At 47.0% G+C, this 16,840-nt stretch overlaps 1 protein-coding gene across 3 annotated transcripts in view; it reads left to right on the forward strand.

The window, feature by feature from the left end:
- The first annotated feature begins 6,294 nt into the window (after positions 1-6,294).
- Positions 6,295-16,840, forward strand: part of LOC102780944 (LIM domain-binding protein 3-like) — a 41,552-nt gene continuing 31,006 nt past the window's right edge. For 2 of the 3 annotated variants that reach the window (XM_087849931.1, XM_087849933.1), the window contains exons 1-2: positions 11,933-11,994; positions 12,083-12,269. In XM_087849931.1, the coding sequence (XP_087706057.1) occupies positions 12,174-12,269 (96 nt within the window). In that variant the 5' untranslated portion in view covers positions 11,933-11,994; positions 12,083-12,173. Of the gene's footprint in view, positions 6,376-11,932; positions 11,995-12,082; positions 12,270-16,840 lie in introns of those variants that run through there. The other variant, XM_087849932.1, reaches the window with a different exon arrangement.

The following is a 16,840-nucleotide window of genomic DNA, read 5'->3' on the forward strand; positions in this document are numbered from 1 at the left end:
TGCTTCTATGCCCCAGCTTTGTTTACTTTTTCCCACCGAGGCTTCTAGACTTCTGATTGGCCAACAGTTCTGCACGGTTAGGAATATAGCGCCACCTGCTGCTTTGGCATGTTCCTAGCAGCGTTTTCCTTCATTTCTGCCTTTACGTGTGGACGGGATTATTTTTTAAAACGAAAACGGAAAATCTCTGTTTTCAAAAATACCCGTGTACGTGTGGACGCAGCCTCAGTGCCAATAAGAACGTCTCAGGGCATCGATCTTATACCCACAGTGATTACCGATCGCTGTGGGTGTGGCTCTGCTCCGAGCAGTTTTTCTGCTCATTTCCAACTTTAAAGTATTTTTTAAATTTTATTAATTAATTTTATTTTTTAATTTTATTTTTTTAAATCTTTTTTGTCATTATGAACAGTTTAGAAAAACAACACCTTTGTATCGGCCTTTAAAGCTGCCCCTCTGTTCATCTTCTAAGTGAAATGAGCCATTTTAGCTCCTATCTCTTTAAGAACACCCCCCACCCCATAAACCTGATTCCTGATTGGTCAGCTTCCAGAAACCTAATAAGGGGCAGTAAAAAGAACAGCCATCCAAACCTTCTTTAAGAATAAAAACATAAAGCTGCTTTTCTTGCCCACAACGTTTTTGGCCCATATAGTTGTGACTTCTTGAACCAGGAGAGCTGAAACGATGCTGATTTATTTGTTGTGTAACCAACGCTGATATGTTCCAAACTGAGGGCTGTAACTACGAAGAAGATTATTGGGTTAGTGAACTGTGTGGAGCTTAAAGCCATAATTTTCCATGTCACCAACATGGCTCTTATTTTACAAGCTAAATCACCATGGCAACTGATGCTGAACACATCAGCTGGCCAGGAGCAGGTTATGTTTGAACTTTCAGTTTAAAATTGTCTGGAAGCGCTGTCACTACCCGATCCGTACCGGAAACCCGATCGGTACCCCGCATGCGCGAAAGGTGTCTACTTCCGGTCGAAGCGTTTTACGATAGTTACAGGTCAGCGTATCTCTTAAAATGTTTCCGATAATGAAACATTTAATATAATGTAGACAAAAACAAAAAAATAAAAAGATAGTGACGGATCAGGACTCCCGATCCTTACTGCGCATGTGCAGGGGTTTTCTTCTTCTGCTGTTCGTTTAATGGCAGTTTACTCCCCAGTGTACGAGGATACTGCCACCTGCTGACTGAGCGAATGAACCCTATCGTAAACTGAATTAGCGTCATTACAAACGTGTGTTAAATTTGATTTAGTGAAAGTCGAGTGTGTTTATGCTTGTCTGTGAGGAGAGGATTGACTGGAATAGTGATGATGATGTCCGCTATAACTGTCAATTGTCAGTAAACACTTAATCTGGCTGATGAATCTTCACGTGACATGTTACAAAGTCTGTATTATTAACTCTGTAATTAGGCGCCATTCTTCTTATTTTACGGCGCTGTTGTTCAATCGGGAAACGCTCTCTGTTGAGGAGAAAAGCATGAATTTGTTTGTTGATTATCCATTGTTTAAATGTCCCGGGCAGTCGAAAAGGAGGCAGAGTTGTTGAGAAATGCTAGGAGCTAACTGGACACTAACCGTGTCATTCAAATATATTGAATGTCGCAATGTTGGCAAAGAGAGGAAGTGACGTAAGATTTGCGCATGCGGGGTACCGATCGGGTTTCCGGTACAGATCGGGTAGTGACACGTGCCAAGTTGTCAACAATTCTTTTATTTCTGGCACGTTTTCAGTGTGATATAGATTCTATATCTACTTACAAAGAGCGCTGAATGAAGCAAAAAGTAATGTTGCTGTAATGTTGTGCTTAGAAGGAAACAGCAGCATTGAGCGCGCTCAGACACAAAATCTTTCACTGCAATTCAAACCACCAGATTAATCAGTTTCTCCAATAATCTTCAGATTATTTAGCTGTTATATTTTATGTTCTTTGTAAACATTTAATTTCTTTTTAATAATATTTTACTTACTATTTTATCACTTGATAACATCTCTAAATGGAGCGGGTGGCGCTCATGGGGATCATTTTGTGAAGAAAAAAAAGAGTCACATGATGCACGAATCGTCTTTCTTCAGTTGATAACCTCTTATCTGTTATCTGTTATCTCTGGGGCTTTAGGTTTTGCTAATCCAGCTAAGACAAAGGAAGCCTGGATATGTAGCTTTCCTTCGTAGTACACCCTTCAGGGTTAGTTCACGTCCAACAAACATCTAAACCAGGAATAACAAACCAAAAAGTCAACGGCTGTGTTTTAGCTGTAAGTTCTAGTTTTAGTTAAACTCTTCCTTTAAAAAGCTGAATATCAGATTTTCCGGGAAGCCCGATGCCCGACTCGGGGACAACATGCTGGGACGTCCTTTGCAGTCTCTGTGTTGAGCTCACTGCGGCCTGTACATAGAGTTTATTTCCAGTCAGATTCTTTCGGTGTAATCTCCACGAGTCCTGCGAGGCCTGCAAACACGCTTTTGTTCTGAAGATATTTTCAGTGTTTTGTGTTTTAAAGTGTTTGTTCTGTTTCTGCGGCTTCCTTTCCTTTATTTAACTGAAGGCGTACTTTGCTGAACCGCAGTGTCGTGACTGTGATATTTTTATAGTGTTTAAAAGAGAAAGTCATGTCGATAATAGCGCAGCTGTCCTCAGCTGTTCCCTAAACTTTACCTGAATGTTTCTTTAAAAAGATAAAGCTCGTGGTGCTTTTCCTGCTGGGACGAAAGCTTGAAGCAAACCATCAAACTGGTTAAATGGGTTTAACAAAACAAGATCGGACTGATGAAGCTGAAGCAGAGTGTTTTAGCAAGTATAGCAGTTTAATGCTAACACACACGGGCTGTTAGCTTGTGTTGTACTGCTAATCTTCTGTACATGCTAACTGTTAGCATCCACAGCTTCAGAGGTGACTAAACTCCAACATTAATCTGAATCAGTTTCATAAAAGTTGCAGGTTAAAGCGTTTGTTACATCAGCAGGTGTGAGCATGTCTATAAAAGCAGACGGTTTGACAGTTTGCAGATATGGGCTGCAGAGAAACTGCAAAAATCACAAGATACAATAGCAGGTTAAAGGTTAAAGTTCATGACAGCTCAGTTAGATACACACTGAGCGGGTGCGGCTCGCTTGGAAGGGTTAGAGAGCTCAGAGAGCTGAGCATGAATGAGATGAAGCGACGCTGTAAAGACGAGCGGGATGAAACTGCTCCACAGTCATGTGACAGACGCATCACACAGAAACATCACCGCAACTCAGGAGGAGGAGCTACTCGCCGCTGAATCAGGGGGCGGAGTTAGACTTTCACACTGCAGTTAGTTCAGTTTATCTTTAATAGATACTAACATGACGTAACGTGCCACATGCTTTTGTTCACCGGAGGCTGAATCTAATTATTTTAAGACCTGATCAGGACCAGATGATTTCTCGTGTCCTGATATATGAAAATCCTAAAAAACATTTCTGCATCCAAATGTCACAAAAAAGCCAATAAACTGAAAGAGATGTACAAAAACATGGAGGACGGTTATAACTCTGAATATTGGAAAAAGTAAATACCACCATCATCGTGGACATGATGCAGAAACAGCAGTCACAGGGAAACTGTGGATTCCCTGTGACTGGGTGGAGTCTGGTGGCTGGTTGGTGGAGGTGAGATCAGTCATAAAGACGATGCCACACCAAAGACCTCCCGTGATTGCTTTGGACGTTAGCAGGTTGCCACTGTCACCTGTAGTTTGTGTGGAGGACGCTGACTTGTCTACTCTGTCCCGTCTTTAAGTGATGACGGATGGACCCTGCTTCAAACTGCTCTGTGTTTATTAAGGCTGTTGTATTTTTAACATGTTGAACAAAAACAGTCAGTGACCACTTTTTATTACCACTGTTCATCTTAAAGCTCAGTTTACGATGTGACTGCAGCCCAGCAGCAGAATATTAATGACTAACCTGGTACTGTGAATAACTTCTAACTCCGTTAAATGTAATAAATCCTGTTTTCATGGATGTTAAACGTCATTGTTACACCTGGTAAAGCAGCAACGCTGATCATTTTATTAAAGATGAAAGAATTTCAACAGTTTGTGACTCTCAGTGAAGCTGCAGCGTCTGGAGACGCTGAGTTTGGATCTGGAGACGGCGAATGACGTCAGACTTAAAGACGGGAGAGTTTCACGTAGAGAGGCGACTGCGTGAGAACATCGGCATCTGTCAGTGATCAAAGCAGTCGGGGTTTCACCAGCTGGTCGGGGTCACACACGCCTCTGTAGGCCTGTGACATGACCCTGCAGTGTCAGCGTCCAAAATGGCAGAGGGTCATGTGGTGAGCAGTCACATGACTACAGAACCAGAGTAGGAGGCTATTTTCTCTCAAAGTGTGGAAGAGCTTTCACTTCTCTAACTGCTTCAGCTGTTTTCTAGCTGCTGGGGGTCTTTGCTGCCCCCCCCCCCCACACACACACACACACACCCACGCACAGATGTTTGATTTGTTGTGTTAAACTTCCTGTTCTGATGAAGCGATGTTGGAGAGCAGTTACTGTGGATCGTTTATTTCAGTGTTGCTTTATTTTTCTAAATAAAATCTGTCATTCACCGTGATGCTCCGCCTCCTTTGTACCCCATCACCATGGAGACACGTCACACAGCCAGGCCAGAGTCAGTTTCCATATCAGCCATTTAATTTAATCCGTTTAATTAAACAGTTTTTCTTTAAATTTACAACTTGAATCTAAGAGTAAATGATTCGTTATCATCACGTGCAGTCCCTTCATACTTTAATACAGCTTTTAAAATTTAACTTAATTTAATTAAAATGAATTTTTCAACTTGTTATTATCGTGTAAAAAAGTGATTTCTGGTATTTGATAATAAATGTAAGTTATTATAAATGATGTGTTTCCCTATAATCCCACAAACATATCACTCATGAGCAGAGATGGGCAGTAACGCGTTACTGTAGTCTGATTACTGTTTTCAAATAACGAGTAAAGTAAGGGATTACTATTACAAAAACGGTAATTAGATTACCGTTACTTTCCCGTAGGAACGCTGCGTTACTGCGTTACTAAAACCGTGATTTGTTTGCGAGAATGTCTCATGACAGTGACGTAAGCGAGTGCGACGTTCGTGACAACAGCTGTGTGCAGATCAACAATGGATCATATATCGAGTGCAGAGAGAGTATGAGCGTGCAGCGTTTAAAGCGTGGAAGTACTGACCTTACTTTGAGTTTGATTCCATAAAAAGTGACAAAAACATTAGTGTCCGTTGTGCGTGGGAAGAAAACTTCTTTTTACAGCGAAAAAACCCTAAACTTCCGAGCAAGCACCGAGTAGCTACGACGTAATGGGAAACTCACAGAGAAACTCACGGATTCTTCCACTGACCGCTGCACACCTGCACCAGGGTAACCCTCCGCCTACCCCACTCCTGCTTTACAGGTGAAAATAGAGCAACAGGACCGCTAGTCTTTGACTTTATTTATTTTCTGCTGTGTTTTACTTGCATCTATTTGAAAGACTGAGTGTAAACACACAAAATATTTTATTTTATGTGCTGGAATGTGCAGAAAATAGGTTTAAATGTTAAAGTAATTTCTTCCAGTCAGAGAATGGTGCAGATAATTAAATTTTTGCTTGATGCATAAAGTTAAAAGATTAAAACTAATAAAACAAGTTTTAAAAAGAGACTTTTCCATTTGATTACATTTTGTATGATGATTATGCAGAAAAAGTAGAATTGGGCTGAAAGATCTATCACTTTATCACCTATTCAGGTTGTAAATTGTGTTTTTAAAAAGTAACTAAGTAATTAATTACTTTTGAAAATAAGTAATCAGTAAAGTAACAGTATTACTTTTTGGGGGAAGTAATCAGTAATTAGTTACTGATTGTTTTTTTTCAGGTAACGTGACCAACATGAGTGATATAAAACATTCTGTTATACAGCCTGTTTAACTGCACACATTAAACATGTATTTACCACAGAAATGTGATGACTATAACTTCACAGGCCTATAAAAACTAGACTGATTTTAATGAAGGTATAATAAAACAAAACAGGTCATTTCTTTAATCCCGTTCAGTGTATTTGCTCGTTTCTTTGCGGATATAATTAAAACATGAACGCAGAGCGACGCGTTTGGCTCCGGATGCTCCTGTTTTCTGTTTACCTGGAGCTCTGCGCGGTTTCAGGTGCCTCCTGCCTCTTTAAATAAAATCCTGCTAATGAAAATCCGCTGTTAACACCCCCTCCTGCCCCCTCCTGCCCCCGGCCTCCCTGCTGCTCTGTGCCCGAGGAGCGGAGCAGGATCCCGTGATCGCGGCAGGCCACCCCGCTCGGTGTGTCGGAGCTGCACAGCGACGGCAGGTACCCGCCTCTCAGACCCTCTCCTCTCGTCTCCACCCTCTGCTTTCTACTCTTTAATCCTCCTTCTCCACCTCCTGCATCACCACCACAACCGGCAACAAGTCGCACCGCCCGCCGGCTCGCAGCTGCTGCGGCCGGTCACACCGACAGCTTCTCCCGGCTCCCCGGGTCGGTGGGTGGGGTCAGCTCTCAGGTATGACAGAAGAGGAGCCTGAAGCCTCACCTGGTGGGTTTTACTTATTCTGAGGGTGTGCGTTGGGTTCTGTGCCGAGCTGGGCGGAGCAGAGAGCAGGTGGGCGGTGTCAGTCTGCAGACCACCTGAGAGCAGAAACCGGAAGCGTCGAGTTTAGGAAGAGGAATAACGACTTTGTGACGTCTGAGGCTTTCATTGGACTCAGATTTCAGAGCTTCATTTTCTTGTTACGTTTGTTTGTGAGTTTGTCTTCACAAACAGGATGTAGCTGATGTTTACAGACACAGCAGGCTGCAACTCACCAGCTGACCTTTCATGTAAAGAGGCAGCTCCATTAAGAAGCTGTTTAAAATGACAAACTGTTCACACATGCTCAGAGGTCAGCTGTGGGTCTGTGCTGGGGGATCAGTATCACTGCTGTGGCTGTGGATGGTTTCCGCTCTCGCCTCATGCCTTCAGGTTGACTCAGTTTGTGTTTTAAACTGCTCGCTGAGGGTGAGCAGGGTTCGCTTTACACGTCCCTGCAGAGCTGATCCACAAAGCTTCATTTTAGTTCTGAGTAACAGAAGCCAGGCCTGCACATTAGACCCACAGCGCCTTATTTCTGCCCTAACCACAGACTGTATATAAAAGATGGGCTCTACTCTAACTTTGAAGCGGCCACAAAATGATCCACAGAAACCAAACAGTTTGTGTATCAGGCTCTAAATAATGTTTGTTTGTGCTGGAAAGTTTTAACATGGGAGTCTATGGAGACTGACTCACTGCTACCTCTGCTGGACGCCAGAGGAACTGCAGCTTCTGGTGTTTCTCAGTGTTGGTTTATTTACACTCCTAACGTAGACCCTGAAAAACCATTGAGCATGCGTTCCTTTTATGGATAAATAAGCGATCTTTTCTGACGTGTTTACGTGGATAACACTCATTGCAGTTTGTCAGTGAGATTTTAGAGAAACCACCAGGATTAGTGTGAACTAGCTTGGCACAGCTCTTTTAGAGAACACGTTTCATTTTTAAACCTTATATTTCTTTAAAATCGCAGAACAATCCAAAAACTGGCTTTTCTAATAATTCCATTTCTTATGTCCCCCTCATCAGTTTCACTCCTTCACTTCCTGTTTGCTCTGCACATGTGCAGGAGCGCTTTCTGCAGCAGGTCACAATGATATTAATGCACAGCAGCTAACAATAGTTTAATTATGTTACTCACATGTTTGTGATGATTGTTATGAGTCAGGACCAACGTTCCCTCTAATCTTTCACGTGTCTGAGCGAACACACAAACTCCCTGTGACACTTGGACCACTGTGAGCGACAGCAGACGTGTGCACTGTGGTCACGCCAGCATCGAATCATCCAAGTTACATGTTTATTAAAGTAATCAAATTACAGCATTTATGTTAGACTACTTTTAATTACCTGCTTTGAATGAAAATTTAAAAAAAAAAGTCTTGTTCATGACCTGTAGCATGTTAACACTATTGGAAGGAAAAATAACCTGAACTCCAATAAAGCTCTGACTTGTATTATGAGTCTGTAACTCTGTCTGTAAAATACAGTAAATAATGACCAATGCTGGGCAATTAATTATATAGTTACTTCTTCAAAAACGTTACTGAGTTATGCAAACAAAGTTTTTTGCAGCTGTTTACCTAAAAATGTAGCCAAGGCGTTTTTTAAACAAACATTTCAAACTATTTACAGAACAATCAGCTGTTCTGCATCAAATCTGATGCCACACAAATTATTTGTGTCACTCCAAAAATAATTTCTGTCCACTATGAGATGAAGGAGAACAACAGCTGATACCTGCAGGCCTGACAGCAGCAGATGTGTCACTGCTGTAACACCTGTAACAGTCAGCAGTCGCCTCATTGTTCTGACACACAACAACACTATTGACTACACTACACACTAACTACACACTAACTACACAAGATTTGTGCTAAACGTTGCAAATCTCTCACATCTCAAAACATTCCTAAAACTTTTCCCCTTCCCAAACAACTGTTGTCATATCATTTTTTGATTGGTCCACATGGTGCATTTTTCCACCAATAGGAAAGGCTGAGGGCTTGTTTTTGTTCACAGGCTTTCGAGCATTTTCCTTATAAAACGCCGTTTTTACCGTTTCTTCCCGCAGTAAATATAAACAACGACAGTATTCAGGAAGAAAAACAAATGTTGCAGATATTTTATCATAACTCTGGTTTTACGGCCGATCAACACAATTTAAAAACTGGTATAAAGTCCACACTTTGTCCGTCAGTTGTTCGTCTGTCCTGCTCACATCTCCAATGGTTGTACACGTTGTCATTAACGTGGCTTCACTCCACATCAGCCGCTTTGCTAAAACACCGGTGTCGCACATAAGGACGCTGTCAGAGCCTGTCCACGTTGGTTAGCTGTATATACGAATGTGAATCACATCATTGGCTGGACTTTGGGATAAGGTGGCATTGTTCTGATCCCATACGGGAGCAGCCAGTCACTGACACCGCAAAACAGAATCGTTAAAGTTTTCATTATGATTAAATTCAGGCAGGGACCTGCCAGCAGTGCGCAGCTTAGAGGGAACATTGGTCAGGACGGTTATAGATGGATGGTTTGTGTAATACTCAGATACTGTGGGAGAGCTCAGTAACAATAGAAGTTTCTAAAACCTTAAACAGCCACCGGGAGAGCTCCGTCCCAGTCCACGCTGCCTCTCAGAGTCTAAACTTAGCCGGTGATATAACAGGCTCAGCGCTGCTCTGGGATCAGCCTGTCAGTCGGTGCAGAGGGCCGATCGCCCTCAGCCTGTGTGAGCAGTGAGGCTCTGCATCCTGGTGGTTTTTGACTCACTGCTGCTCAGAGAGAAGAGCTGCTTTTTCATCTTCCTGTTAATAAGCAGGTGCTGGGATTCAAACCCGCGGACGTCCACAGGTGCGCTCGGGGCGTCCGCGGGTGCGCCCGGGGCGTCCGCGGGTGCGCTCGGGGCGTCCACGGGTGTGCTCGGGGCGGTGCGCTCGGGGCGTCCACAGGTGCGCTTGGGGCGTCTGCAGGTGTGCTCGGGGCGGTGTGCTCGGGGCGTCCACAGGTGTGTTCGGGGCGGTGTGCTCGGGGCGGTGCGCTCGGGGCGTCCGCGGGTGCGCTCGGGGCGTCCACGGGTGTGCTCGGGGCGGTGTGCTCGGGGCGGTGTGCTCGGGGCGTCCACAGGTGTGCTCGGGGCGGTGCGCTCGGGGCGTCCACGGGTGTGCTCGGGGCGGTGTGCTCGAGGCGGTGTGCTCGGGGCGTCCACAGGTGTGCTCGGGGCGGTGTGCTCGGGGCGTCCACAGGTGTGCTCGGGGCGGTGTGCTCGGGGCGGTGTGCTCGGGGCGTCCACAGGTGTGCTCGGGGCGGTGTGCTCGGGGCGGTGTGCTCGGGGCGTCCACAGGTGTGCTCGGGGCGGTGTGCTCGGGGCGGTGTGCTCGGGGCGGTGTGCTCGGGGCGGTGCGCTCGGGGCGTCCACGGGTGTGCTCGGGCGTCCACAGGTGTGCTCGGGGCGTCCACAGGTGTGCTCGAGGCGGCGTGCTCGGGGCGTCCACAGGTGTGCTCGAGGCGGTGTGCTCGGGCGTCCACAGGTGTGCTCGGGCGTCCACAGGTGTGCTCGGGGCGGTGTGCTCGGGGCGTCCACAGGTGTGCTCGGGGCGGTGTGCTCGGGGCGGTGTGCTCGGGGCGTCCACAGGTGTGCTCGGGGCGGTGTGCTCGGGGCGTCCACAGGTGTGCTCGGGGCGGTGTGCTCGGGGCGGTGTGCTCGGGGCGTCCACAGGTGTGCTCGGGGCGGTGTGCTCGGGGCGGTGTGCTCGGGGCGTCCACAGGTGTGCTCGGGGCGGTGCGCTCGGGGCGTCCACGGGTGTGCTCGGGCGTCCACAGGTGTGCTCGGGGCGTCCACAGGTGTGCTCGGGGCGTCCACAGGTGTGCTCGAGGCGGCGTGCTCGGGGCGTCCACAGGTGTGCTCGAGGCGGTGTGCTCGGGCGTCCACAGGTGTGCTCGGGCGTCCACAGGTGTGCTCGAGGCGGTGTGCTCGGGGCGTCCACAGGTGTGCTCGAGGCGGTGTGCTCGGGCGTCCACAGGTGTGCTTGGGCGTCCACAGGTGCGCTCGGGGCGTCCACAGGTGTGCTCGGGGTACCTGGGCTGTAGTCCTGCAGCCTCCTCAGGTGTTTGGAAAGGTCACAGACTTTATCATATTTAATGAAGACCACATACAACACATAGAGCACCTGAATTAAAAACATGTGAGATTTGTAGGTGTGACTCTGCCTCCCAAATTACACCTACAAACAGCATTTCTGGTTCCCAGTGTGCACACAGACACCACCCCGCCCACCATCAGGCAGAAGGTGGTGTTACCCCGATAACATCTAACCCGTGTGCTCTCGTGGGCTTCATGTTTCACCTTTAACTGTTGGGCTTCTCATTGTTTCCTGTCAGGTTCCCTCGTGTGTGTTTGCTCGTCTCCGTAATTGTTTCTGCAGTTTTTGGCTCTTTCTTGCCTCTCTCTAGTTTTTGTGCTAATATTTGTGGATTTTTGTCTTTTGGGGGTCTGTTTGTGTGTCTTTGTAGCGGTTTTTGTCCCGTTTTGTCTTTTTTGTCTCTTCGTTATCATTTTGCGTCTCTCTAAGCTGTCGTCCTCTCGAGGTCTATTTGTGGCAGCTGAGTCCTGTTGTGGTCATCGTGCTTCTCTCTGTCGGACATTAATCGTTTACTTTTGAATCTTCGTAAAGATAAATTAGAGGTTTTATCTCTGATTATTTTGCGTTCTTTGAGGTTATCGGCTCTGTTATTGGCTGCACTGGCTCTCTGTGGCGGTCATGTTTGTAGTTTTCTGTAGGTGTTGGAGTCCTTTAGGCTGGGGTAAACCTGAGGACAGTCCTGACAGGTGGACACTTTTCTTCTGGGTCCACGAGGCTCACAGCGTTCCTGACGGGTGAAGTCGGGCTCGGGCCTCGCTGACGCCTTCGGCAGCGACCCGTGGAGCGATTTGAACCGGCTGACCTTTAAGCTATCAGCGCCACTCCACTCGTGGCCTTTCTGTTTGGGCTTTATCGCCACCGAGATAATGAGACGTTTCCTGACGCTGCCCCTGAGTGGGTGCGTGGGAGACCCTGGGCGCTGCATGATGGAGGGGGGCAGTGAGGAGGGTCTAGAAGAATCTGCAGGTCTATATTAGCCGCGGTGAATCACGGCGAGCCTGGCATACCGGGTGTCCCCTTTCACGCCATATAAGTCCACCCCCCCTCCTTTCCCTGCAGACCCCCCTGCCCTGCCTCACCCCGCCTCACCCCACCGCCCCCCCACAATGCCACACCACTGTCTGAGGCTATTCTTAGGCTGTCACTTCAGCCCGTCCGAGCAGGCAGGTCCTCCTCTTTCTCCTCAGCTGCTGCGACTCGTTCTCCTCTTCGGTTGGTGCATTTCACTCATTCTTCTTTCCTCCCTGATTGCTTCACCTGCTTCACGCCCTCTCTCTCTATCGCCTCTCTCTGCTTTCAGAGCCGTCCCGTGTCTCCCGCAGCTGCCGTGGCTTTTGTTCCACAAACTCTGCTCTGACGTTGAAGCATCTTTGTGGTTGTGTGGAAGAAGAATGAGCACCTACACCGTGTCGCTGCCCGGCCCCGGGCCCTGGGGCTTCAGGCTGCAGGGGGGCAAGGACTTCAACATGCCGCTGACCATCTCCAGGGTAGGAAATCGGACAGGAAACGCACTTTTTCACCTGCAGCTTCGCCCAATTTCTGTGTTTGGCTGAAAGATGTGAGTCTCTGATATCTGTGTCGCAGTCTGAGTCCTTAGTGGTGTTACAAAAGGGAACGAATCTAGAAAGCTGGGACGGTTTAAGATGCAAACCATTGTTGCATGTCCTGCCTTACTTCCTGTCATCTGTATTCTTTCAAAATAAAGCTCAAAATTCCCCTCAGCATTGTTACTGAAACTTTAATGTAGTGAAACACGTGAGCCTCGGGTCTGTTCGACGTGCTCGTGAGTCATTAAACTCAACTGAGTCCAGCTGAGGAGACGTGGCTGCTTTGGGACATAATCTCTGATGTGTGACCCCCCCCAGGTCAGGTAGGGAGGCCGAAGCAGAGGTGGAGGCCTGAAACTGGAGCTGGTGTTTTCGGAGCCTCGCCTCTCTGGACAGATGGAGAGACAAAGTTCCTGCAGCTCCACTGTAATCTGCTGGTGGGATGTTGATGACCTTTGACCTCTGTGTCGGGTTCTGTTTGGTGATGTGATGCCTGATGTGTTGGGACAAAAGCTGTGGCTGCAGCTTTGTGTAGCCTCTTGTTGGCAGTTTTGCATTTTTCACGTTGCATCAGTGCTGATTGTTTTTGTCCTCTTGCTGTTTTTTGGTGTCTCTGTGGGTTGGTTGGGTTTGCAGAGCAGCTCATCTGCAGGATTCTGGAGATACTGCACAACTTATTTCTGTAGTTTTGCATCTAATTTTAGTTTCTTTTCCTTTTATGGTCATTAAATGTCTCTCTCTGGTATTTCTGCCTTTTGTTGCAGTTGTTGTGTAGTTAAATTCTTTGGGTTTCTTTTCTTTTTAGTGATTTTGAGACTTTTTGTGGTTGTTAAATTCGGGGGTTTGTTTGTTTTTGCGTCTCTCCTGGTTCGTTCAGGTAATTCTGTCTTTTGTCAGGTTGTAAGTCGTCTTTTTGCAGGTCAGTTTGGCAGTTTTGTGTCTTTCTTGTAGTTCTAGCCTCTGACCCTTTCGGGTTGTTGTGTTTCTGTTTTTGTGCGTCTCTTTGTGATGGACTCGGGTTCATTTTATGTTTCTTTCTGACTGATTTGCAGTTATTGTCCAGCCGACTCTGGTGGTTTTGTACCCTGAGCTGTGTTTACTGGGGTTCATATATGTTGCTGTACTTTTATTCAAAGTGTTTAACTTTGCAGGATGTTCCAGATGTTCATGTGAGCCTCCACATTTAGTCTACAGATGTTTTGTGTTGTGTTTGCTGCTCTTCCATTGTTATTCACTGCATCTGTAAGTCTCTGCTGGCGGCTCCACAGTTTCCATCATTGCATTCACCTTAAACCGAGTCGTCCACAGCAGAGGCAGACGCAGGTCCCCACAACATGACTGTGAACAGATTTAGGGCCCTACAACAACAGCAGTGATAAAAACGCACACACAGACACACACACGCTGTGAGGACTCATTCATTCGGGGACGGCCGACCTTCAGCGCTCCCCCTGCTCAGCTGTTACACTCATCAGCCTGTTTGCTAACAGCTCCACGCGCTTCACGCAGCTCCTCCGTCAGGCTGAGAAAGATGGAGGTCCTCTTAGAGTCACAGGGCTGAAACAAAGCCTCACGTTTCAGAACCTTTTTTATTCTTAAATTGTTTCACTTGATGACTGAACTGAGACCTTGTGTCTGTGTCAGTGCAGCACTCGTACAGGGACAGTAAATCTTGTGTTCCTGGTTCGAGGAGCTGTTTTTGGCCCCGGGTTTTGCCTCTCAGGTTGCGCCTCGCTGACGAGGTGGGAGGTGTTTCCACGTTGCCGGAGACGAGCCAAAAATAAGACTCGAGCAGAACCTCTGTCTGTGTGAGAGTCAGCGACCGGTTTAACCCCCGAGAGGCTGGCGGGACCTCTGCTCATCGCTCTGGGATGTGACAGTCATGTTACACCAACCACACAAAAGGTTATGAATGAACAGTGGATTCATGAGTATTAACAGATTTCTGCTACATGGAGCTCGATTCACCTCTAGTGCCGATGATGCTCTACGTGAAGAACTGAGAACGAGGACCTTCCTTTTCCATCCGACCCTCAACGTTTTCAACGTTTTCTGTCCTGAGTCGGTTTGTAACGACCCTGCTGCTGCTCCATCAGGACAGGAAGTCAGATGGAGCTTCTTCCTGTTCCTTCCTTTCACAATAAAAGCCCTTCACAGTGACTCCTGCACATGAACGTGTCTGACGCCAATTGATAACTGATTCTGAGGTTAAAATGAAATGCATCTTTACTTTTGCTGGAGGATCATGTGAAGCAGCTCCGTCGGCTGCCATGATGTAGACGTGTCTGCTTTCTCTTCTCACTGCTGCTGCAGGCCAGACACACTTGCATCCTGTCAAATGCTCAACAGACTTAAACTAATACCAGTGAAGAAGGAAATTCAGCAGTGCTCATCTTCCCATCATCCCTCTCTGCTCGCTGGTTCATTGTTCAGAGCACGAGGTTCAGGGAGCGGCGGTGAAGAGGTGGGATTCACAGGCAGACGAGGCTGAGTTAGAGAATATCAGCAGGGTCACAGGATCCTCCCGTCCAAGCTTTCCTTCAGAGCCCCACATCTCTCTGTCAGTGTCCTGAGCTGCAGAGCTCCAGAAGGAATGAGATGCATGGACCGGCACAGATGTGGATTAATCCGCTGCTCAAAATAGTCCCCAACACATGCACGCTTTCCCCTGAACACGAGTGAAGTGGCTCAAACAGGTCCAGAGTGACTCTCACTTGGATTATTTAAATAGTAACGACTTCTTACATTTTAACTGGATCACAGACCAGCTCATGTAGCAGATAACTGCCATACAGTGTGTACTACAGTGTGTACTACAATGTGTACTACAGTGTGTACCACAGTGTGTACCACAGTGTGTACCACAGTGTGTACTACAGTGTGTACTACAGTGTGTACCACAGTGTGTACTACAGTGTGTACCACAGTGTGTACCACAGTGTGTACCACAGTGTGTACTACAGTGTGTACCACAGTGTGTACTACAGTGTGTACCACAGTGTGTACCACAGTGTGTACCACAGTGTGTACCACAGTGTGTACCACAGTGTGTACCACAGTGTGTACTACAGTGTGTACCACAGTGTGTACTACAGTGTGTACCACAGTGTGTACCACAGTGTGTACCACAGTGTGTACCACAGTGTGTACTACAGTGTGTACCACAGTGTGTACCACAGTGTGTACTACAGTGTGTACCACAGTGTGTACTACAGTGTGTACCACAGTGTGTACTACAGTGTGTACCACAGTGTGTACCACAGTGTGTACCACAGTGTGTACTACAGTGTGTACCACAGTGTGTACCACAGTGTGTACCACAGTGTGTACTACAGTGTGTACCACAGTGTGTACCACAGTGTGTACCACAGTGTGTACTACAGTGTGTACCACAGTGTGTACCACAGTGTGTACCACAGTGTGTACCACAGTGTGTACTACAGTGTGTACCACAGTGTGTACCACAGTGTGTACCACAGTGTGTACCACAGTGTGTACCACAGTGTGTACTACAGTGTGTACCACAGTGTGTACCACAGTGTGTACCACAGTGTGTACCACAGTGTGTACCACAGTGTGTACTACAGTGTGTACCACAGTGTGTACCACAGTGTGTACTACAGTGTGTACCACAGTGTGTACCACAGTGTGTACCACAGTGTGTACTACAGTGTGTACCACAGTGTGTACCACTGAGTGACGTCACAGTGCTGGACAGTCTGCATGTTTCATCCCTGATTGGTTGAGGAGCTGCAGGAGCTGCAGGAGCTGCAGGAGCTGCAGGAGCTTCCCTTTAAGTGTTGCTGCTTTAAGTTAAAAGGATTTGTAATGAATCTTCTCCATCTCAGAGTTCCTCTGCGCTCTGTCGGAGCCTTGTTTGAATATATTTAGAGCCAAATGACTTCAGTCTCTTCTTACACTCGGATCCTTCGGGCCGGCAGCGGCGATTGTTCTGAAGTCGCGTCGAGGCTGTGGCAGCTGGTGGCCTCTAAAGGACCAGCAGCAGTGAGGAAGTGTTCAAGCGGAGCAGGATCCCATTTCTTTGTCTTCTTCTGTGTCTCTTTAAACCAGAGTAAGTCATCTGTGCGTCCCGCTTTAATCCATGGAAACGTCTCTGCGCAGTTTGTTTTACAGCCAACATCTCCAGGTCATTTCCACTGTTTTTGTCCTGGAACGGTTTTTTTAGTATTTTACAAACAGCATCTCTGATTTAGGTTATTTGGAGTGAAAGATTTATGTATTCATATTTCTAATGTCATCCTGTCCAGATGACAGTCTATGCACAGACTCACTGCAGGAGCTTTTTCAGTGTCAGGCCAACGCTGTCTACATCATCCAGAATCTAGAACATGATGGGTTTCATTTGTGCAGCGCAGAGATAAAAGCTCATTCAACCTGTTTACCAGGTCTGTTAGCTTTTCCTATTTTACTATCGTAAAGCATGCTCTACTGGGATTTGACCCCAGGATCTCCTGTTTACGAGACAGACGCTTTAACCAGCTAAGCTGCAC

The sequence above is a fragment of the Neolamprologus brichardi genome, chromosome 13 (genome assembly GCF_056152115.1).
Source record: "Neolamprologus brichardi isolate AB-2024 chromosome 13, ASM5615211v1, whole genome shotgun sequence".
In the NCBI taxonomy this organism is placed as follows: domain Eukaryota; kingdom Metazoa; phylum Chordata; class Actinopteri; order Cichliformes; family Cichlidae; genus Neolamprologus; species Neolamprologus brichardi.